The 21,664-nt window shown below is 61.2% G+C and overlaps 2 protein-coding genes across 2 annotated transcripts; both read left to right on the top strand.

The window, feature by feature from the left end:
• Positions 1-590: 590 nt before the first annotated feature.
• Positions 591-15,725, top strand: CHLRE_05g245158v5 (uncharacterized protein; the record flags this gene model as incomplete). The annotated part of the gene is made up of 25 exons (XM_043062491.1): positions 591-761; positions 1,031-1,150; positions 1,695-1,744; positions 2,030-2,132; positions 3,020-3,073; positions 3,385-3,453; positions 3,753-3,878; positions 4,941-5,015; positions 5,441-5,574; positions 5,859-5,934; positions 6,681-6,716; positions 7,004-7,057; positions 7,880-7,979; positions 8,550-8,623; positions 8,967-9,047; positions 9,411-9,497; positions 9,763-9,819; positions 10,330-10,443; positions 12,165-12,285; positions 12,608-12,726; positions 13,687-13,787; positions 14,028-14,085; positions 14,207-14,260; positions 14,447-14,506; positions 15,128-15,725. Coding segments are annotated over 25 exons (2,175 nt in total), but the record flags the coding sequence as incomplete, so codon positions are not given.
• A 174-nt stretch (positions 15,726-15,899) lies between these two features.
• Positions 15,900-17,425, top strand: CHLRE_05g243358v5 (uncharacterized protein). Its single transcript, XM_043062449.1, has 2 exons — positions 15,900-16,188; positions 16,383-17,425. The coding sequence occupies exons 1-2, from the start codon at positions 15,992-15,994 to the stop codon at positions 16,387-16,389; spliced, it is 204 nt and encodes a 67-aa protein (XP_042924947.1). The 5' UTR covers positions 15,900-15,991; the 3' UTR covers positions 16,390-17,425.
• The last annotated feature ends 4,239 nt before the right edge of the window (positions 17,426-21,664 follow it).

Below are 21,664 nucleotides of genomic sequence, written 5' to 3'. Positions count from 1 at the left end.
CCATCAACTTCTGGATTGGTAGAATGGCATTAGCCTCGGGGAATCGGCTGGGGTCCGCGCGCGGACAGACGTGCGCGGATGCCTCTGGACGCGTTGCCCCTCGCTTGCTTTCCCGGGCTTGCAGCGGCTCACCATTGGCGTTGGGAGTTCTCGCGTGTCTCGGTGCGGCATCAAGCGTCAAGGTGCGGCAATTGGAAGCTGACGCGAGCGAGGATCGCCTTCCGTGCACCTAGCGAAGCCACAAGCTGCTCAGTCAAACAAATTATGCTTTCAAAATGCCAATTGATGGTCTGGGGCGGCGGTTTGTCCACACCTACGGGGTGTCCGGGTGTGCGTGGCACGGTCGCGCTTGGTGCGCCTGCCGCTGCCTTTCCTCCCGCTGGCCTGCCGGAAACTGGCTTGCAGCACCTGCGGCACGAGGGTTTAGGGTCCGTGTGAAGCTTCCAATACGCACGGGCCACTACGTCGCGATTGCTAACAGACAAGGCCCAAGCAGCGCGGCCGACGCCAGTTGCCATCCGCGCAAGCGCACCACAACCTGCCCACACCTTGTGCTGCTCACACCCGCGAACCTGCCCTTGCCGCCGCAGCCACACCCGCGCCTGCCCGCCACCACCTCCGCCGCGTCAGCACCGCTGCCTGCTCGTGGGCCTGCGCCCTGCGCTGCCGTGCCGACGGTGGTGACGCCCGACAACGCCACGGGCGTGTTTGAGGAGCTGGCCGCGGGGCAGCAGCGCAAGTACATCATGATCAGCGGCAAGGTGGGGGCTGCGCGGAGGTTGGGGCGGGGCGAATTAGAAAGCCCAAAACAACCCAGATCGGTCACCCAGGACCAGCCCAAATGGGAGCGGAGGTGATGCAGTCACAACCTTGCCCTTTGAGTGCATATCGGCGTAGACCAACCCACATGTCCAGGACGGGCCCCAGTGCACACACCCATCCACCCACTTGCCTGTCTCCCCACTTACCCACCCACCGACCCACCCACCCACCCACCCACCTGCACAACTGCACAACCGACCGAGCGCAGGGCGGCGTGGGCAAGACCAGCCTGTCCGCCTCCCTGGCCGTGAAGCTGGCGGCGGCGGGTCACACCACCCTGGTGGTGTCCACCGACCCCGCCCACTCCCTCAGCGACTCACTGGCTCAGGTGCGGAGGCACACGTGTGTGTGTGTGTGTGTGTGTGTGTGTGTGTGTGTGTGTGTGTGTGTGTGTGTGTGTGTGTGTGTGTGTGTGTGTGTGTGTGTGTGTGTTTGCGTCTGCTAGGAATGCACATGGGGCTGAAGGGTTGACGCCGTGTGGGCAAGACGACAGCGTCGCGGCATGTGTGCATGTCTGCGTGGGTGCGTGGATTGACGCCCCTAGCGGTCTGGGTTCCTGGCTGGGCGCCTGGGCGGCTGGTGGCTTATTGGCCTCAAGCAATGGGTGTATGAACACGGGCTGGCCGCGTGTCTGCAGCAGTGGTTTGCCACCTCGCCGCGCACCCGGCCAGGGGCATGGCATGGCATGGGGCCCGGCATGGGTCCCAGCCACAAAACACCACACCCCAGCGTGTGCCAAGCTGCGACGTTTGTGCGTCATCGCGTTTAGCCCAACTAGTCAAGTCGGGAACCGCCGCGCTGCATGACCGTCACGCCCGTCCCACTTTCTGAACTGCTCATGATTGTAACCCCCCCTACCCCCCCCCCCGCAGGACGTGAGCGGCGGCAGGCCTGTGCTGCTGCAGGGGACCGATCTGCCGCTGTGGGTATACTCCGCGTGTGGCGGCCGTGCCGTAGTGGCAGCGGCAGTAGCAGTGGTGTTGGCCTAATGACTGGGTAGTGTGGGGAGTCAGGTGCATGCTTGTGGGTGTGCCGCACCACAGTTCAATGGAATCTCGGGATGGTCAGCCGCTGCCCACGCCGCGCAGAGCACACAGCCGACCCGCAATGTATCCTTCGTGCAACCTAACCAACCTCCGCCTCACTGCTGCCCGCCTCACCTCCGTCCCGCCTTTTCGCCTCCCCACCAACCGCCAACCAACCGCAGCTGGGGTCTGGAGATCGACCCTGAGGAGGCCAAGCGCGAGTTCTTTGAGGGCAGCGGCGCGGGCCAGGACGGCGAGGCGGGGGGGCCCAGCGCGGCGTCGCAGGTGGGGCGTTGGAGCGAAGGGGTGGGATGTGGTGTGGGGCGTGGGGTGGAGTGGGACGTGATGTGTGGTTGGGCGTTGTGTGTGGTGGGATGTGGTGTGTGATGGGGCGCGGTGGGGTTCGGGAAGTGGCGGCACAGGGTTTTTGGACATGGGCGCGGGGCGGTGTCCGAGGCACGACCAGTTAGAAGACGGCAGTGGGGGGGCGGAGGTTACAATGTATGCCCCACGGCCAGGCCGCTAGGTGGGGGGCACGGGTGTCGGGTGGGTGGCAGAGGGTGGGACGGGGCGGTGGGTGGCGGGGTGGGGTGTTGCGGAGTGGGTGACGGGGCGGTGTGTTGCGGCGGTGCGGCGGTGCGGCCTGAGCCATGGTCGCATGCCGGCATGATAAGTTGAGGGTGCGTTGCAGCAGGAAGCTGCAGTCGGTGCGGCGACGGAGCGCTGGCTTGCTGACCAGCGGGGGACCAGCGGGGTTTGTAGTGGGGTGAGGGTTGGGATTGGGATAGTACAGGGAAGCTGGGTGATTGGATTGGGTCCTGGGGCACAGCCCACATAGACCGTGCTTGGTTTCCCGACCATGACACATGAGCATTGTGGGTGGCCGAGCGGGAATGGAGCCGCGTCGCGTGTCCATTTGCCACGCGGCCTGCAGCAACCACCTGCCACCTGCTGCCCCCTACGCCCCCCCCCACACACAAACACACACCACACCATGTATGTATTCCAAACGTTACTGGGACCGGTTTTTGTAGCCCGCACCCTAGCCACTGCACACTGCACCGCACGACACCACTCCTCCACATCACTCCTCCACATCACTCCTCCACACCACTCTTCCACACCACACCGCACCACTCCACTCCACCACGCCACACCACTCCGCCCCGCAGGTCAGCGACTTCATGAACCGCATGGGCATGGGCTTTGTCATCGACCAGCTCAAGGTGGGGGCGCGGGCGTGTGTTAAGGAGCACAGGGAACATAAAAGGGGGGGGCTGTGTGTGTTGATCCGAGAACAACCGATGCTATGGTCGCTATGGTTGATGATCGCATTCGCTATGTTTGTGTGCGTGGTTGATTACATATGGTGTGCGGCGGTCACGGCCGGCAGGGCGAATACGGTGCCGTGCGCGGATGGCCGGCCCAAGGCAGGGTGGTTGCGTAGGCGTAGCCCTCCTCTCCCCCTCCCCCTCCCTTTCCCGCCGCTCTTGCTTACCGCGACTTGCTTTCTTTCCTCCCTGCTCCCTCCTTCCAGGAACTGAAGCTGGGCGAGCTGCTCAACACGCCGCCGCCAGGCCTGGATGAGGCGGTGGCCATTGCCAAGGTGTGAGCGTGTGTGTGTGTGTGCGTGTGCGTGTGTGTGTGTGTGTGTGTGTGTGTGTGTGTGTGTGTGTGTGTGTGTGTGTGTGTGTGTGTGTGTGTGTGTGTGTTTGATTGACATGCCGCCGCCCCCGCACTGGCCGCCTGCGCTCATGCACAAGTTGCGTCGCATCGCATACACGGTCTACGTGCATGTACCTGTTTGCTCTGTACCACAAACACGCAACATGCACGCACACGCGTTTTGCGTTTCTCATGTTTCCTAACTCATACACACACACACACCCGCTCCACGACCCACAGGTGGTCCAGTTCGTGCAGGCGGCCGAGTACGCCCGCTTCAGCCGCATCGTGTTCGACACCGCCCCCACTGGCCACACGCTGCGCCTGCTGGCGCTGCCCGACTTTGTGGATGCGTCGCTGGCCAAGGTGCGTGTGGCTGTGCAGTCAACAGCGGGTCCTGACTGTGTAGTCAACATCAGGTGTTAGACTGTGTACCCGTACTGCCAGGAAGTTTTTTTCCAGTGCTAAGTTTTTTTCGGCTGCCAGGGAATAATATTTAACGTTTTCTGAATAACTTTTTTTGTTGGGGTGGGATAAGTTAAGTCCGGAATTTTTCGGCACATACTGAGGCCGCGCCGGCGTGCTCTGCCACACGCCGGCACAGCCCCACCGCACGCCGGCGCAGCCCCACTAGACAGCATACGGTACTGTGCGCCATAGGGAAACGACTCCCACTGCTCCATTCCAAGCTCTCCGACCTATCTGGCCCAGCAGCCGACCATTTCCGTCCAATGCGCACTATGATCGGGTGCATCCAGCAACGTGTGGTTCTGCGTGTGTGACCTTCGGAACACACGCGTGTGCCCCACCCCGCTGCCCTTCCCCGCGCAACCCCAGTTTTCCCGCAGCTATTGAGTTTTTTTCATTTGGAACGCAAATTATCATTAACTTTTTCCAAATTAAGTTTTTTTCAACGCCAAAAAACGAATTACGAAAAATACTTCCTGGCAGTACGGGTAGTCAACAGCGGGTTGAACGCACGAAGGATAACAGATTCTTGACTGTGTACTCGCAGCGGGGACAACAGGGTCTTGACTTTGGATTCAGTAAAACGCACGAAGGACAGCGGGGTCTCGACTGTGTTGTCAGTGAATGCACAAAGAATAACGGATTCATGACTGTGTACTCAGTAAATGCACAAAGGATAGCGGTGTTGAGTACGAGCTGGCTGCTTCATCTGCGAGTCCGCGGCAGCAACCAGCGCTGTGCGCATCTGTGTTCCCGCCTGCCCTCACCCGGGGGCCCGTTCCACCTGCTCGTGCGGTACCTGCCCACCCCTGCCCCTGCTTCCTGCCCCATCCCTGTCCATGTCGATGCCGCTGCCCGTGCTCCGTTGCTTCCACATATATCCCTGATTCCCCGCCAAGTTGCCTACGGTCTGCCATATCCTGAATTACGGTAATCATGCACATACACCCCCTCCCCCAGGTTATCCGGCTGCGCAAGAAGCTCAACGGCGCCACCTCCGTCGTGCGCGGCCTGTTCGGAGCGGGCGAGAGCCAGGTGCGGGCGAGAGCCGAAATGGGGGGGGGGGCAAGCGGGGCAGCGCGGCAGCGCGGCAGCGGGGCGGCGTGTCTAGACGTGGGAGAGAGTGTGGCAGCGCGGCAGCTGGGGAGTGGGGCTTGACGTCTGGAGGCGGGGAGGCCGGTTGGCACCGGTTGCGCTGTTTCTGTTCTTCACCGTGCCCAATGCGCCCACCCGGCCTGAGTGCTGTTCCAGCATTGCGCAAACACCCGGATTGGAGTGGACTTGATCACCGCTTCATTGTCGGTCGTCATCACATCACCACACCGACCATCCTTCCCTGCCCTACGCCTGTTGCTGCTTCTACTGCGCAACTGCTACTGCTGCTACTGCTGCTGCCCAACTGCTGCTGCTGCCTAACTGCTGCTGCTGCTACTGCTGCTGCCCAACCGCCGTTGCTGCAGGACGAGGCGGTTGAGAAGCTGGAGCTGCTGCAGCAGCGTGTCCGCATGGTGAAGGCGCTGTTCCGCGACAAGACCCAGACCGAGTTCATCATCGCCACAATCCCCACCTACCTGGGAGTCAACGAGAGCAGCAGGTGCGGGAGGGGGGGTTTGTAAGTACCAGCCCAAAGTAAACCAAAACCAACGCAGTAGAGCGAGGAGGAGGGGGGAAGTGGCTGCATCGGCCGTGTTTAGTATATTGTATGAGGAAAGAGCGTATGTGTCGTGTGTGCGTGTGTTTTGCGTGTGTGTAGGGGTGGGTATGGGTGCGTACTGGAGCCAGCGCTGGGCCCGCACGAGCACCATTCGCAGCCTGTCACTGCCACTACGGTATCCTACTGCTGACTATCGCCGCTGCCGCCACCGCCGCCGCCGCCAGGCTGCTGCAAGCGCTGCGGGCCGAGCAAATCCCCTGCAAGCGCATCATCGTGAACCAGATCGTGGGACCGCAGCAGGTGTGTGTGTGTGTGTGTGTGTGTGTGTGTGTGTGTGTGTGTGTGTGTGTGTGTGTGTGTGTGTGTATGACTGTGTGTACAATGATGTATGTTTGGCGTTGTCTGTATGTGGCTGTGCGATGCGCGCGTGCGTGGTCACGTGTGCTCACCGCTCGTGTGTGGCGCATTGCCACCGGCACTGGCGTTTGTTGAATGTGCCCATGCAACCCCCCGGGCTGGTGTGTGTGGGCGCCTCAGTAGTGCACCCCGCCCCGCCTCTGTTTCCTTACGGGATTGGTTCAAAGTTAACCCCCGCCCCGCCTCCCGCCTCCACGGCTTGCGGCCCGCCCCTGGACCTGTCCTGCCGTGTCATATGCGTGCATGTCTATCTGCCGTCCGACTATCGGCCTTTCCTTCCCCCTGTACCGCTTTTCCCAACATCCTTGCAATCCCTCCCCCGCGCACGGCGTCTCCCCCTGGCGCCCGGCCTTGCTGCGACTGTGAGCCCTCTCCCTGCCCGCCCCCTTCCCGCCCTCTCCCTGTCTGTCCTCTCCCTGCCCTCTCCCTGCCCTCTCCCTGCCCTCTCCCTGCCTGTCCTCTCCCTGCCCTCTCCCTGCCCTCTCCCTGCCCTCTCCCTGCCTGTCCTCTCCCTGCCCTCTCCCTGCCTGTCCTCTCCCTGCCCTCTCCCTGCCCTCTCCCTGCCCCCCTCCTCCTCACCCGCCACCCTCCCGCCCGCCCCGCTCGTCCCCTGCCCTGTCGCCACGCAGGGTGACGCCTACCTGCGCATGAAGATGAAGGACCAGGTGCGTATGTGTGGGCTTGCTGTGCGTGTGTGTGTGTGTGTGTGTGTGTGTGTGTGTGTGTGTGTGTGTGTGTGTGTGTGTGCTTGTTGTGCGTGTGGGTGTATGTGTGTAAGCACACGGAACTGCAATAGCGGGGTGGCGTCGGTGGCTGCAATGGCACTGCTGCAGTCTCGGTCAACCGTGAAGCTCTCCACTGGCACTGCCCATTGCAACGCGGCTCCTGCTAGCGCTAGTGGTGCGATTGCCGGGCAACTTACAGTGCGGTGTGTGACCCGAACAACCAACAGATTGCGGCGCTGGAGATGGTGGCGAACGACCCAGGGCTGAGGCCCCTGCGCAAGGTGGGTGAGACACACACTGGCAAGGGGAGCGTGCGGGCTGGGCGGCAGCGTGGGGGGCGTGTGTGTGTGTGTGTGAGGGGGGGGGGGGTTGATGGGGGGATTACCTCGCGTTGACCAGTAGGTGCCAGGAGCTGGGGGGCAGCGGCAGTGCAGCTGCAGCGGGGGCGGCGGCGTGTGTGTGTGTGTGTGGGGTGGGGTGGGGTGGGGGGTTACATTCATGATTAATTAAGAAGTGAAGTCGTAGGCAGGTACAGTTGCAGCGTAGACGCGTTGTTACCGATGTCCGTGAAATCCAGCGGCCAGCTCCAGCGCGTAGACCCGCCGAAGGCTGCTGCTGCTGCTCTCCCATTTTGTCTAACGACTATTTTAAGTAGGTTGATGGGGGTGTGTGTGGGGGGGGGGGGCGGAGGGGAGTATGTGCCCGGGCCCAATGAAAAATTCGGAAAAGGGGGGCAAAGGGGCGATGGGCAGGGCGAGTACCTGCTGGAGTACGGGTGAGGGCTACCCAACTGTCTGCCCACTCGACCGTCTGGTGTAGACACGGGTGGCCAGCCGTTAGCCTGTGCCCATCCACACCATATCACGCCGGACCAGAACGTACCGGACCATACCGTACCGGACCATACCGGACCATACCATATCGGACCATACCGGACCGGACCACACCGGACCATACCGGACTGGACCATACCGGACCAGAAGATGTCGTATTCTACCGGACCAAACCACACCGGACCACCCCTCTGCCGTACGCCACAGCCGTACATCCCATTTTGTTACCCAGTATCCCCCGCCTCCCCTCTCCCCCCCCCGCCCCCCCAGGTTATTGCGCCCATGGTGGACGTGGAGGTTCGCGGCGTGCCCGCACTGTCCTACTTTGGCAACGTGGTGTGGAAGGATGTGTACGACCAGATGAACCAGGGTGGGTAGATGAACAAATGTGCTGCTTTCCTTTGTGCTCCCTAGCACACACGATGTGTGCAGTGTGTGGGCGAGACTGGGAATTATGGGAGGTTGCGTGTGTGTGAATGAGGTTGCGTGTGTGTGAATGAGTGTTTGTGTTGTACGTCGTGTGTGGACAAGGCTGGGAGGCGTGGGAAGGAGGTGTGGCAGAAACCCGCAGGCACCGTATGCGGGGTGAGCACCTGCGGTGGACGTGACGCCACAGCACTGGCCGGCTGGCACGGCTCGCGTGTTGTCCTGCGCCGCCCTACGGCTTCCCCCACCACAGCGGCCCTACCGCAGCCACCTGAACCCCTGCTGCCCCTGGACCTGCCCCTACTGCCCCTGGACCTGCCCCTGCTGCCTAGTAACTCTGCCCCCAACCCGCTGCCCGCACCGCCCCCACCCCGCTGCCTGCCCCCGCCCAATGCCCGCATCTCCTGCCTGCCCCCACCCCGCTGCGCCTGCCCCCAACCCGCTGCCCACCCCTCCGGCCTGCCCCCACCCCTCCCGGCCTGCCCCCACCCCTCCCGCACGCACGCCCGCACAGGCGCCGACCGCAAGTTCTTCCTGCTGGGCGGCAAGGGCGGCGTGGGCAAGACCAGCTGCTCCTCATCGCTGGCGGTGAGCGCTCCTGGGGATAGAGGAGGGGGCGCGGTTCTGTAGGGCGGGGACAGGGGCGGGGGCGCGGGCAGGGTGTGAGGGAGGCACGGTGTGAGGGAGGCAGGGTGTGAGGGAGGCAGGGTGTGAAGCGCACGCAGGGTATGGGGGAAATCAGGGTGTGAGGCGCACGCCGGCACGCAGTGGTCGCCGCCAGCCTGGCCGGCTCAGCCTACCTGTCCACCAACCCAACTTCCCAACTCCCGCCCCCGCCCACCCCCGCGTCTGCTATACTACTGTTCCTGGCGACGCCTTCACTTCTTAAATAATCATCAATGTAACCCCTTCCACCACCACCACCCTGCAGGTCCACTTCGCCAACGACGGCCTGCCCACCCTGGTGGTGTCCACCGACCCCGCCCATTCCCTGAGCGACGCATTCGACCAGGTGCGAGCAATGCGGCTGTGGCTGCGGCTGTGGCTGCGGCTGTGGCTGTGGCTGTGGCTGTGGCTGCGGCTGTGGCTGCGGCTGCGGCTGCGGCTGTGGCTATGGCTGTGGCTGCGGCTGTGGCTGCGGCTGCGGCTGCGGCTGCGGCTGCGGCTGCGGCTGCGGCTGCGGCTGCGGCTGCGGCTGCGGCTGCGGCTGTGGCTATGGCTGTGGCTGTGATGGGGTGTGAGAGCATGCGAGCGTGCGTTGTACCATCGTTATGACCCCACCCCCACCCCGCCACCCCAGTGCCGCCACCCCCGCCACTTCCTTAACTAGTCATGAATGAAATCCTGCCGCCCACACCCCGCCATTCTCCCCCAGGACCTGTCCGGCGGCAGCCCCGTCAAGATCACCTCGCCGCTGGGTGACGAGCTGCCGCTGTGGGGCCTGCAGCTGGACCCCGAGCAGGTGCGGTGCTGCGTCGCGCGCGTTTGTGTATGCGATGCAGCAATGCGTGTGTATGTGTGTGTGTGCGTGTGTTGTACGGCTGTGTACGGCCACTGTTGTACAGTTTCCCCAGTAAACGGAGACGAGGGCGCGGGGTTCCCCGCGTTCTGTGCGCTGGGTGTTGCCGTGACACGGGCGCTGCATCGGCTGCATCGCCGGACAAGCTGCAGGCGCCTTTTCCCCACCGCCCTTGTCATTCCCCACCCCCTCGCCCTCGCTCTCGCAGGCCAAGGCGGAGCTGCGGGCGGTGCTTGCGGACGACGGCGGCAAGAAGCTGAACGAGGTGGGGCCGTGTGTGTGAGCGTGTATGTGTGTGTGTGGCTGTGCTGTAAAACGAAACGACAGCCCGCCGCGTGTTTGTGTGTGGATGTATGGATGAATGGGTGTGCGCGTGTGTGGGCGGGTCCTGGCCGCCCCGTTGCATGTAGTGCGTGCACGCCGCCTCGCACAACACACTATGTCCCCCCGCCCGATATGTTCCTGCTCGATTCGGATTTGGATGTCGGCACTTCATGCTTGTGACTTAATTTTGGGGGGGGCATGCGCTGGTCGTTGGCTGGACATGCATATTGAAGAGCAACTAGTACGCCGAGAAGTACCCAAGTCAGCTCTAGGCGGAAGCGCAGGAAGGGCATAGGTTCGGATCTGCTGGTGAATGGCGACCCCAACTAACCTGGCTACACTGCGCTGCTAGTCAATCATGAATTTTCCTCCTCCACCTGTCCACCTCCCGACCTGTCCACCTCCCCACCTCCCCACCTCCCCACCTCCCCACCTCCCCACTACCCCCCAGACGCTGGACGGTCTTGGCCTGGGTGTGATCAGCGACCAGCTCAAGGACCTGCAGCTGGGCGAGCTGCTGGACACGCCGCCGCCCGGCGTGGACGAGGCCATTGCCATCGCCAAGGTGGGTGGGTGCGTGCGTGATGGGGGGGCGTGGGGTGTGTGTGTGGGGGGGGGGGGAAGATGCATGGGGGCTGGGTGAGTGGGCATGTGATGGAGGGCCTGGGGAAGGAGGCTGGGGGATGGGGTCAGCCGTTCACGGAGAACATAGTGATTCATACATAAGTATGAGGTGCTGACGTCCGATAGGAACCGTGCGCTGGGGGCTGGGGTTTACACAAGCGGCTGGGCAGGTGTTTCTCCCCCGCGTGCGGCGTTTTTGCCGCACACGCCACTACCGGTAGTGATTCATGCATACACACACACACACACACACACACACACACACACACACACACACACACACACACACACACACACACACACACACACACACACACACACACACACACACACACACACACACGGGTGTTTGGGTTGCCTGAGTGCACGTGTGTGGGGGTTTGTTGTACTTGCTTGTGTTTCTGTTGGTGTGAGCTTTTGCGCGACCCGGGCTGGTGGGGTGTGCGGGTGTGCGGTCCTTGCTGGTGGGCGGGTAACGCCGGTCTGTGGGGGTGTCTCCTGTGGTCTGGGGGGTCTGCGGTTTGTGAGGGTTTGCTCGTGGGTGGGCGTGTCGGGAGCGTGGGCCTTGTCGCTGCGCCTGGGGTCTGAGTGTGGTCGCCGTCGCGCGCACCGCTGTAACGCCGCGGTCTGCCAACCTGCCTGTCCCGCCCGCGCACCAAGCCTGCCCCAACCACCGACGCGGCCACTGCGGCCGCGAGCATGCCTAGCCTCGGTGCCGCCATGGAGTGGGGAGCGGGAGGCCAGCTCCCGCCAGCCCATGGCGTCACACGCACACACACCAGCCTGTGCCTGACACTTGCGCACACATACGGGATACGGGTTATGCGCGGGTACGGGGGTGACGGGCACACGCCCTTTCCTGCCAGCCGAGTCAGCCCGACCCAGCGTCTCTACAACCGCCGCCCGCCATGCGCCCCATGCAGTCGGGCGCTATTTGCAGCCGCGCGGCCCCAGACTCCTTCCCTTTCACGGGCATAGTTAGTGGGTGGGCTTTGGGATGCGTGTTAGGACATTAGATAGCTTGCTTGCTGCACGCCGCCCTCTTCCACCGCTGCCATTTCACATGTCCGTGACACTTCTGTGCTGCCGCCCAATGCCTTTCCATTCCCATGCTTATAGGTGAGCTCGACTACGACCAGCGGGCGGGAATACGGGAATTAGGCGTGCTGGGTAAACGTTGTTTAGCGCGCCCAGGGTGCGGAGCATGGACGCATACAGGTGCATCGCGGGGTCAGGCCGAATGGTCGCCCGTGGGGTTACAGGCTTATCGCGGGTAAGTATGACTACCTGGGTGACGACAACCACGCGACGCTCGGTAAATTGGTAGGTATCCGTAAGTAACTCCGGCGTCGTCTGGGCGGGCTTTCGTTTCGTTTTTTAACACACACACACACACACACACACACACACACACACACACACACACACACACACACACACACACACACACACACACACACACACACACACACACACACACACACATCGCACTGTCGTTGCGCAACGTTTTCCTTGTGCTCTTTAACACACACATCGCGCACCACAGCGCGAGCATGCCTTCGTGTGTTCCTCCCCTTGTGCTCTTTTCGCAAGGTGATACTTGCACACTCAAGAAACACGCACGCACACACACACACACACGCTCTCTCCCAAAACATACAGGTGGTCCAGTTCCTCAAGGCCCCCGAGTACTCGCACTTCAAGCGCATCGTGTTCGACACCGCCCCCACTGGCCACACCCTGCGCCTGCTGTCGTTGCCCGACTTCCTAGACGCCTCCATCGGTGAGCGCGGCGGCCCGCGGCCTGCACAGTTGTTGGAGAGCGCGTGTTGAAGCGAGAGAGAAAACGTGTGTGCGTGTAAAAACCTTGCCATCCCCTTACAACCCCACCACCTCACCCCTCCAGCCACCGCCTCCTGCCACCAACCTACCAAACGCTTTCGGGCTCCCCTCGTCCTTTCACACCATCCACCACACCACCCACCCACCCTTTCAGCTAATCATGCCTGTAACCCACCCTCAACACCACCCTCTACACACACACTCCACACCACCCTCCACACCACCCTCCACACACACCCTCCACCCATCCCCATCCCCCGCAGGCAAGCTGGTGCGGCTGCGCCAGAAGCTGTCCGCCGCGACCTCGGCCGTGAAGAACCTGTTCAGCGGCGGCCAGCCGGGAGAGGAGGACGTAGCGGTGAAGCGCCTGGAGGCGCTGCAGGTGGGTGGGCTGGCGGGCGTACATGTGCGCGTGTGTGTGTATGTGTGTGTGTGTGTGTGCCCGCGTGTGTGTGTGTGTGTGTGTGTGTGTGTGTGTGTGTGTGTGTGTGTGTGCGCCCGTGTGTGTGTGTGCGCCCGTGTGTGTGTGTGTGTGTGTGTGTTAAAAAACGAAACGAAAGCCCGCCCAGACGACGCCGGAGTTACTTACTCATACCTACCAATTTACCGAGCGTCGCGTGGTTGTCGTCATCCAGGTAGTCATACTTACCCGCGATAAGCCTGTAACCCCACGGGCGACCATTCGGCCTGACCCCGCGATGCACCTGTATGCGTCCATGCTCCGCACCCTGGGCGCGCTAAACAACGTTTACCCAGTACGCCTAATTCCCGTATTCCCGCCCGCTGGTCGTAGTCGAGCTCACTGTGTGTGTGTGTGTGTGTGTGTGTGTGTGTGTGTGTGTGTGTGTGTGTGTGTGTGTGTGTGTGTGTGTGTGTGTGTGTGTGTATGTGTGTGTGTGTGTGTGTGTGTGTGTGTGTGTGTGTGTGTGTGTGTGTGTGTGCCGGTGTGTGCCGGTGTGTGGTGGTGGGGGGGCGTATGTGTTTGTGTGCCGATGGGTGCATGTAAGCTGCACGTGGATGCAGACAAGCCCAGCAGGAGCAGGACCTTGCAACCCGCCTTCGACTGAGCACGCGCTTTGCTGCGGGCAGGCCCACGGCCTCATGTCCTCCATTCATTGGTGCCCATGTGTCGTATTGAACATACATCCTCACAAACGCACGGTAACACGCGTGTGTGTGTGTGTGTTTATGTGTGTGTCTGTGTGTGTGTGTGTGTGTGTGTGTGTGTGTGTGTGTGTGTGTGTGTGTGTGTGTGTGTGTGTGTGTGTGTGTGTGTGTGTGTGTGTGTGTGTGTGTGTGTGTGTGTGTGTGTGTGTGTGTGTGTGTGTGTGTGTGTATGCAGGCGAGCATGGAGGACGCCAAGGCGATGTTCCGCAACCAGCAGACCACCGAGTTCATCATTGTCACCATTCCCACCGTCATGGCCACAGCTGAGAGCTGCAGGCAAGTGGGCGACCCCGGGAGTGAGGATAGGGTTAGAAACATCGTGGGCAACATGTGCAGGATATGGCCACTCCCGATCGTGGATACTGGTAGTATGCAGCCTGTGCAACATTGTGTCAATGCTACCTTTCCGTTGCCGAACTGGCCATGCCCGGAAACCCCCCCCCCCCATTGCGTTTGATATTAGCTTGGGCTGGTATTCACAACGTCCCCTTCCACCAACAAAAAACCTCCGCGCAGGCTGGCGTCGGCGCTGCAGCACGAAGGCATCCCGCTCAAAACCATCATCGTCAACCAGGTTGGGCCAACTCCACTCCGCACATGGGCGCCTGGCACAAGCAGGGCAAGCTGCTGCTCCACACTGACATCTGGCACGTGTTTGCTGAGTTGCCCCCGCCTCTTCGCCTTGCCGTACGCAGGTGGTGCAGGCCAACGCAACAGACAAGTTCCTGACCGCACGCCGAGCAGACCAGGTGGGTATTTGAATGTTTTGGATGGACCCTGCTAGCGCCACTACCGTACGGTATCGTGAGCAGCGTTGCATGCGAGACAACGTGCACCGTAATAGTGTGACAGACGCTGCTGTGCTCGTGCACCTGTTGCTCCACAAGTCGCAATTGCTAGCTGCTTGGGTTCGCTGCTGGCGCGCACACACGCAGGCCCGCGCGCTGCACCACCTGGAGGAGGACACGGGCCCGGACGGCCTGGCGTCGCTGCAGGTGCGTGTTTGCGCCCGTGCTCGCGAGTGTGCGTGCGCCCGTGCTTGGGAGCGTGCGTGCGCCCGTGCTCGCGAGTGTGCGTGCGCCCGTGCTTGGGAGTGTGCGTGCGTCCACGCTTGCGAGTGTGCGTGCGTCCGTGCTTGCGAGTGTGTGTGTGTGTGTGTGTGTGTGTGTGTGTGTGTGTGTGTGTGTGTGTGTGTGTGTGTGTGTGTGTGTGTGTGTGTGTGTGTGTGTGTGTGTGTGTGTGTGTGTGTGTGTGTGTGTGTGTGTGTGTGTGTGTGTGTGTGTGTGTGTGTGTGTGTGTGTGTGTGTGTGTGTGTGTGTGTGTGTGTGTGTGTGTGTGTGTGTGTGTGTGTGTGTGTGTGTGTGTGTGTGTGTGTGTGTGCGCGCGCGCGCGCGCGTGTCCCTGCGGGGCATGTCGGACGCGGCGTTGGGATAGTCTGGGAGGGGCAGCGCGGCTAGGTGACAGCACCGCAGTCCGGGCTTCCTGCGGCGCCCCTTGTTCACCAACTGATTCCTCCTCCGTGCCCGGGGCGCTGCTGACTGTGGCGCCCCCTGTTCTTCTTCATCACCCCCTGTTCTTCTTCATCACCCCCACCCGATTCCCCGGCTTTGCCGCAGCTGATCAAGGCGCCGCTGTGCGACCTGGAAGTGCGCGGCGTGCCCGCGCTGTCGTACTTCGGCAACGTGGTGTGGAAGTGAGGAGACTACTAGATGAGGCGTGTGTGCGGTGCGTGCGGCTGACTGACGGGCTGACTGACCGACTGGATAACTGACAGATTGACTGCGCGGTACTGCGGCGTATGAAGCTAAGGGGCAGGACTTCCCGCGCCGCAGGGAAGGCCGCCATGCCATGTGATTGTGCTGCATCGCGCATGGTTGCGTTGGTGGCTACTGGCTAGATGTGCATGTGCGTAAGTTTCCTCCGGCCTCCGGGCCGCCAGGCACAATTGGAGCGTGCGCACGTGCAAAGCGCAGAGGAGGAGGAGGAAACGGGTGCGGAGGCGTGGGAGGCAGGGCACCCTTGGTGGGAGGCTGAGTCCTCAGTCATTCTGTTGTATCCTCAACCATAGAAGCACAATCTACCTTCCAACACTGTCTGACGCAACCTATGGCGCGACTTCCGCGAGTCCATATCGTGGGCAACAGCAGTTGCGGGCACTTCTGCAGCGATGAGCAACAAGCATTTCGAAAGCGACACTCTAGAGCTGAAGATGAAATTTGCTGGGTATGTCGGGCACCCCAACCCCGTCGTGACCGGCCATTAGGTGATCGAGCGCGAGACATATCATGCGCTGCGCTCGACATTCCAGACGCTGACGATCGGCCCGCCGCATAGGTGGGGAGAGGGAAAGACACACATCGCGCAGCAGCCGTGGCCCGGCCGCGAGTTCGTGGCGCATTATTGGAGCCGGGCCCAGCCCTGGCGGTCGCTGAGCCTCAGGCAGCGCCGCGGCATTCAGTGCTACGCGGCATCCTCTGGCCATGCCGCCAGCCTGGAAGTGGCACTGGCATACGCCGGCTGCACCCCCATGTCAGAAGCGCTCGACGCCGCCGCGGCGGCGGGCAGCGTGCCCGCCTGCCTACCGCGAGCTCGCCGTGAACTACGCTACGGAGGCATCGGCGGGTTGTCCGCTGGGGGTGCAGCAGCGGCACCACAGCGTGCGGTCAGGAGGCCGCAGGTGCGCGGGGAAAGGATGTCAGGGCGCGCGCGGTGGGCACGCGCCTTTCAGCTGCGGCACAGGCACGGATGTGCTACCAGCGGGCTACACATAAAGCACACGCACATAGCGGTATCCACCGGATCAAGTGGGCATGAACGACGGCTCCCCTTCCGGTTCCGTCCTTTCGGTTCCCTCATGCCTCACGAGTGCAGGCACTGACCCCCGCGGAGGAGCGGGCGGTGTTGCGCCACGGCAACACAGTGGCGTTGCAGTGGCTGCGCGGCCGCCACCTGGCAGGTAGGGCCCCGCAGCAGCTGGGTAGCAGCAGCCTTATGGAGTTGCTGCAGTATGAGTTTGGCATCGGTTGTTCTAACTTGCTGTGCTTCAGAAGTTTCGGAGCTTAGTCAGGATCGGCTGTTCGTTGCTGTTTGTGCCTTTGTGGCGTCGTCTTGAATTGTGTTGCGTTGTTGATGGGGGCCCTTTCTACAGTCTCTGTGTTGCTTGAATCCTATACCCATATGCAAACCCGAGGAGAACCGGAGCGCCCTGAACAAGGGTGCATGCGTGGCCCTAAACTCATGATGTGTATGTTGATGGTGTATGTTTGATGTGGCACTTTTAGTGTCAAGCATACTGTGGGCATGGGCATTTCACGGGCAGCAGACAGTTGATGCATGGCCTGCAACAAGCATTGTGTTCAGTTGTGTGCTGTGAGAGAGCGGGGATGTACGCGTAGCGGACAGCACAGCCGTTGCGCAAGCACTCAGTCTTTATTTGTGCTGTAAGGAATGATAAGGTGCATATGAGGTTTCTGGCCCCCGGCGCGGTGGGTGTTGTGTGGCAACTGGCAAGGGAGCTTCGCGTGTGGGGACGTGGGGTCCAGTGGGGGCGCGAGCCCATGAGCCCATCCAGCGAAGCCCTAGCCCCTGCTTCTGCGCGCGTGTGAAGGCGGGGGCAAGCGCTGTCAGAGCGCCAGGTGGATGTGGGGCCTCGTGGGCGCAGCAGGGGAGGGCGGCAGGTGTAGCTGGCGAGGGCATCGGCTCAAGAGCCTCCGGGGCCGGGGGCCCGAGCGGCGGCATGATGGAAGTGGCGCACGCATGGTGTGTGGATTCCGCATCCGCGGCACATTCCATGTTACCGTTGTGCCTTCACTACTTGCGCAACTGCTACATGCCGACACACAGATCTGTTCTCGCTGCAGTTCACTGCTGTTGCTGCCGGCTCTCACTCGCATCGACTGTAATAACCTACGTTGCTACCGAGCGGCTGGCAGCGAGTGTTTGATACCCTGCGCACCTCTGAGTGGTATTTAGGCGATAGCAAGCTTCAGTCACGTCACTGCACGCGCTCATTTCTCGGTCCTTGGGAGCGCATGCCCCGGTTTCGGCCCCGACTCGTGCCGCGCGCCCCTGCGTGCGGCTAGCACATCACATATTTGCTATGAATGCCAGCAGTCTACATCGACGTGTCAGAGCGTGTCGGAGCGTGAACCCGGCTGCACGCCGACGTGGCTCGCTCAATCCTTGGGCGACGGCCTGCGCCCTGCACCTGCCCACGTAAGCTTTGCTGCGCGAGTCGTGCAATAGCGCATAATGAGTAGTGCCATTGCATTGCTTTAGTACCGTGCGAGTCGGGCTGCAAGCGGTTGGGCGCATACCTACCCCTGTGTGGCTGCGGCCGCACTGAATGTGCCCCGGGGTGGGCGAGCTCTGTATCGCGCTGCACGGGTTGACAGCACAGAATATCAGCCATGTGTTGGCCGCCCAGCTTGCACAGCTCACCCACAATGGGCCCCGTCCTCCTGTGTAGCAGACCTCAACCTGCCGTGCATGCCCCGCGCCTCCCTAGCGGCCCCCCAATTGCAGCAGAGCTCAGAACATTGGGCACATAGTTTGTATAGTCCAAAGCGTGCATAGACGTAGTTGTCATCAGTTAGCACTAGTGGTATAGTGGTAGCATAGGTCCTTGCCAAATCAGGCGCCTGGTCGTCTGGTGTAGTACGGACCAGACCCGAGTTCGATTCTCGGCTAGTGCATCCATCTGGGGTCGTAGCTCAAATGGTAGAGCGCCCGCTTAGCATCTGACGCTGAGCGCCTGCAATCTGCGGGAGGTAGGGGGATCGATGCCCTCCGACTCCAAGGCTTTTGCTCCTGCGCTGTGTGGGCTAGGGCGCTCCGGACCGGGCTGGGCGCGCCACATATAGTCACAACAGTGACAGCGGCAATAATGCGATGCTGTTGCTACACTGGACGCGCTGTGCGGGTATGGGTGAGCCTCGAGCATGTTACGATGGCCTCCATACCGCACAGACGCCGGTATGGTTGTCCGGGCTGGGCGCGCCACATATAGTCACAACAGTGACAGCGGCAGTAATGCGATGCTGTTGCTACACTGGACGCGCTGTGCGGGTATGGGTGAGCCTCGAGCATGTTACGATGGCCTCCGCACAGAGGCCGGTATGTTTGTAGCGCCGGCTTGTGTGAGCACCAAAATGGCTCACGCCGTCACGGGGAATCGAACCCCGGCCTCCCGCGGGCTGAAGTATGACAGGCGGGGATACTAACCACTATACGATGACGACGCCTTCGTCCTCGGCACAAGCCGAGCTGTCTGTGTGAGCATTTCGCTACCGGGACTCGAACCCGGGTCTCAGGAGCTTTCCACCGTTCCCAAGAGGGCACGATGAGAATCCTGTATCCTGACCGCCTAGACTATAGCGAATTGAGCTGTGTTCACTCGTCCATTCTAGCCGTTGTGATGAGGTTACGTTCGGGTTAGCAGCGGACCGCGAGGCGCACGCCGCAAGGAAGGCGGCGGGTGGAGGGGTAGAGGGGCCCGGAGTTGGGGGCCGCGTGGAGAGCTCTAGACGCAGTGGGGACGGTGTAGGCGCACTGGAAAGGGCGTGAGCTAGTGGGGAGCGCATGGGATCAATGGGAAAGTTGCGGGTGTGGGCTGGGAGTGGCGTGGGTGCGATGGGACAGGCAAGGGGCAGGTTGCGTAGTCCGGTATGAAGGTGCGGCTGTTATAACGCTGTAGTTACTGCACCAAGACATCGCTGACTTGCTGGGGGAGGCATGGATGAGAGAGAAGGAAGGACAGAATGGCAGCAGTAGTGGTGGGCCCACTGTGAAGGGTCATAAAAGGGTGATGACTGCACAACTGGGGGGTGCGGTGCGCATGGGCACGCGAGCATGAGTGGCGCGCACACTAGCAGACGTGGCACCAGAGCAGTTATTAGAAAAAGGATTAGGAGGTGCTGCTTGCAACAAGTTGCTGGTTCTTTGGTAGGGGCACATGCACGACCCTGTAGCGGTGGCATGGAATTACATGCCTGCAGCATGGCTGCAAACAGGTTGCGTGGGGTTGGCTGGGGCCCAGAATGGCCAGGTCGAGGACGGGAGGGAGGGAGGGAGTGTGTGTGTGTGTGTGTGTGTGTGTGGGGGGTAATGCAGGGGATGTGCATGGGCGGGTAGAAAGTGCAACATGTTACAGTACTTTTGGTCGGTCGGTTAAAGGCTAGCAGAAACCCCTGACAACCGTCAGTGCCCTGCTTTTGGAGGTGCCGCCCGGTGGCACAATTGACGCGTAGGACATAAATGCGAGGCTTCCGTATACCTGCAATTAAGCAATGCGCACGGGCTGGGACACAAGTAATGACGCATAGGCTACACCGGCGTGCGTGTATGCTGCTGCGGGAATGGCAATAATGGGCATTACTTACTTGCATTCGCACATGCCATGCAGGAATGCATGGCCCATGCCTCTATCTGTTCCAAGCTCCTTGCTTGTGTTTGCAAAGCACAGGGTGGCTCAGGCAGTTGCACAATGCTCGTGCCAAACATGTGTTCGTTGGATAGCAGCATTGGAAACGGCAGTACTCGCGCAAGCAAGCGGAGCGGCAAGTTGCAACATGAGGAAGCAGCGGTGCAGGTGGCAGCATGCAGCACCGTGCATGTTGCACAACTGTAGACAGTGATGATGGTACCGTACGTGGTCCACCTGGTGTGAAGCAGAAGCAATGCGCGTGCACCGTACTGCACTACTGCCGGGTGCAGTTCAGGCCTGCGAGCATGTTGCAGTCGGCTGCGGGCCCTGAGGACATGATGACCGGCGGCTGTAGCTGCCATTAAAGTGTCGGTATGCGAGTATATGAAGACTTGCAGGCTTTCAGGCAGGCAGGGCTGGTGCTGGCACCGTATGGATGGTTGAGTGCCTGTATGCACGGTACGGTATACATTTTGCGTCAAACACACATGCGAGATATTAAGAATGCGGATGTTACAGAGGGGACAGTCCCAGCACCTGAAGACGCCGAGCCATCACATGCTATCAGGGCCCAACTTGACTCCACCAACCCCGACTTTGCTGCAAACCCTCCCGCGGTCAAAGTCCGTGTGACTCCGCGCACAGTGAGTCCTAGCCAAGCCTCAACCCGCCAGAGCCCCACCGCTGTGCCTCAACGCCACAAGCCTAGGCGTAGGAGTGCCGGGAAACGTCTAGGCCGCAGGACACACGCACAGCGCACGCACTAATTGATATTAAGAGGCGGATTGTCAATGTGTTTTATTGACCCGCGTGCAGAAAGCGTACGGTATGCATGCATGCTGACATGCTAGGTAGGACGTGGGCGTCCTAGGTGTGCTCACCCGGTGCAGCCATCGAGTGTGACATGAATCCCGGGATTCTTCACATGATCCCGGGAGAAAGTCGACCAATCTCTTCCGGCACACAATCCCAAACATCAGATGTACAGCGCAATTGTCAGCTTAAGCGCACGCCCCGGTAGTCTGACAGAAGGGTCGGTGGTCGGCCATGGACACATGGACAAGTGTGGCATGGCTGCCAGTCAAGTTGTGCCTCCAGCTGAACCGGAGGTATACAATTGTAGAGCTCGCCGAGAGCAGTCGATTGACACCGACCTGGCTAAAAACCAAAGGGTTTTGAGGGGGTTTTGAGGGGTTGCACGGTGGTGGGGTCGGTCGGTCGGTCCGGAGGGGGGGTCGGGAGTTTTTGGGACATGGGGTCTGGGGGTTTAGTTCGTACCCCCCCCCCCCCCTGCCCACGCGCTTCGAAAGCTTGCCCTTGCTCTGTGTGTGCCCTGTTTGTGCCCTGTGTGTGCCCTGTGTGTGCCCTGCATGCGTACCGTACAGCACTACGGTGGTACGATGCGGTACCGGTACTGTAACCTCTGCAACCCCTGAAACTGACGTGCCAGCCACGTCCGGTAAAGCAGCGCAACTGGATGAGCGGGAGATAAGGTCAGGCACGGCGTGTCAAACCCGTCCACCCCTTCCTTGCGCGCGCCTGCGCGCGCGCCACGCTGGTGAAATTGGTGCGAGTGACATTAATTTTCGGCGAAATCTTTACTATTGTAATTGTTTCGGCGCCCAACTTCGGCAACCATCGCCGAACTTTGAAAACCCAAACCTTTATAGCACTACGGTACGGCAAGCGCAATACCATGCCTTAACCTTAAGGCCAGAAAATGACAGGA

Source organism: Chlamydomonas reinhardtii, chromosome 5 (genome assembly GCF_000002595.2).
Source record: "Chlamydomonas reinhardtii strain CC-503 cw92 mt+ chromosome 5, whole genome shotgun sequence".
Classification (NCBI taxonomy): domain Eukaryota; kingdom Viridiplantae; phylum Chlorophyta; class Chlorophyceae; order Chlamydomonadales; family Chlamydomonadaceae; genus Chlamydomonas; species Chlamydomonas reinhardtii.
This window is presented reverse-complemented; position numbering and strand designations above follow the sequence as displayed.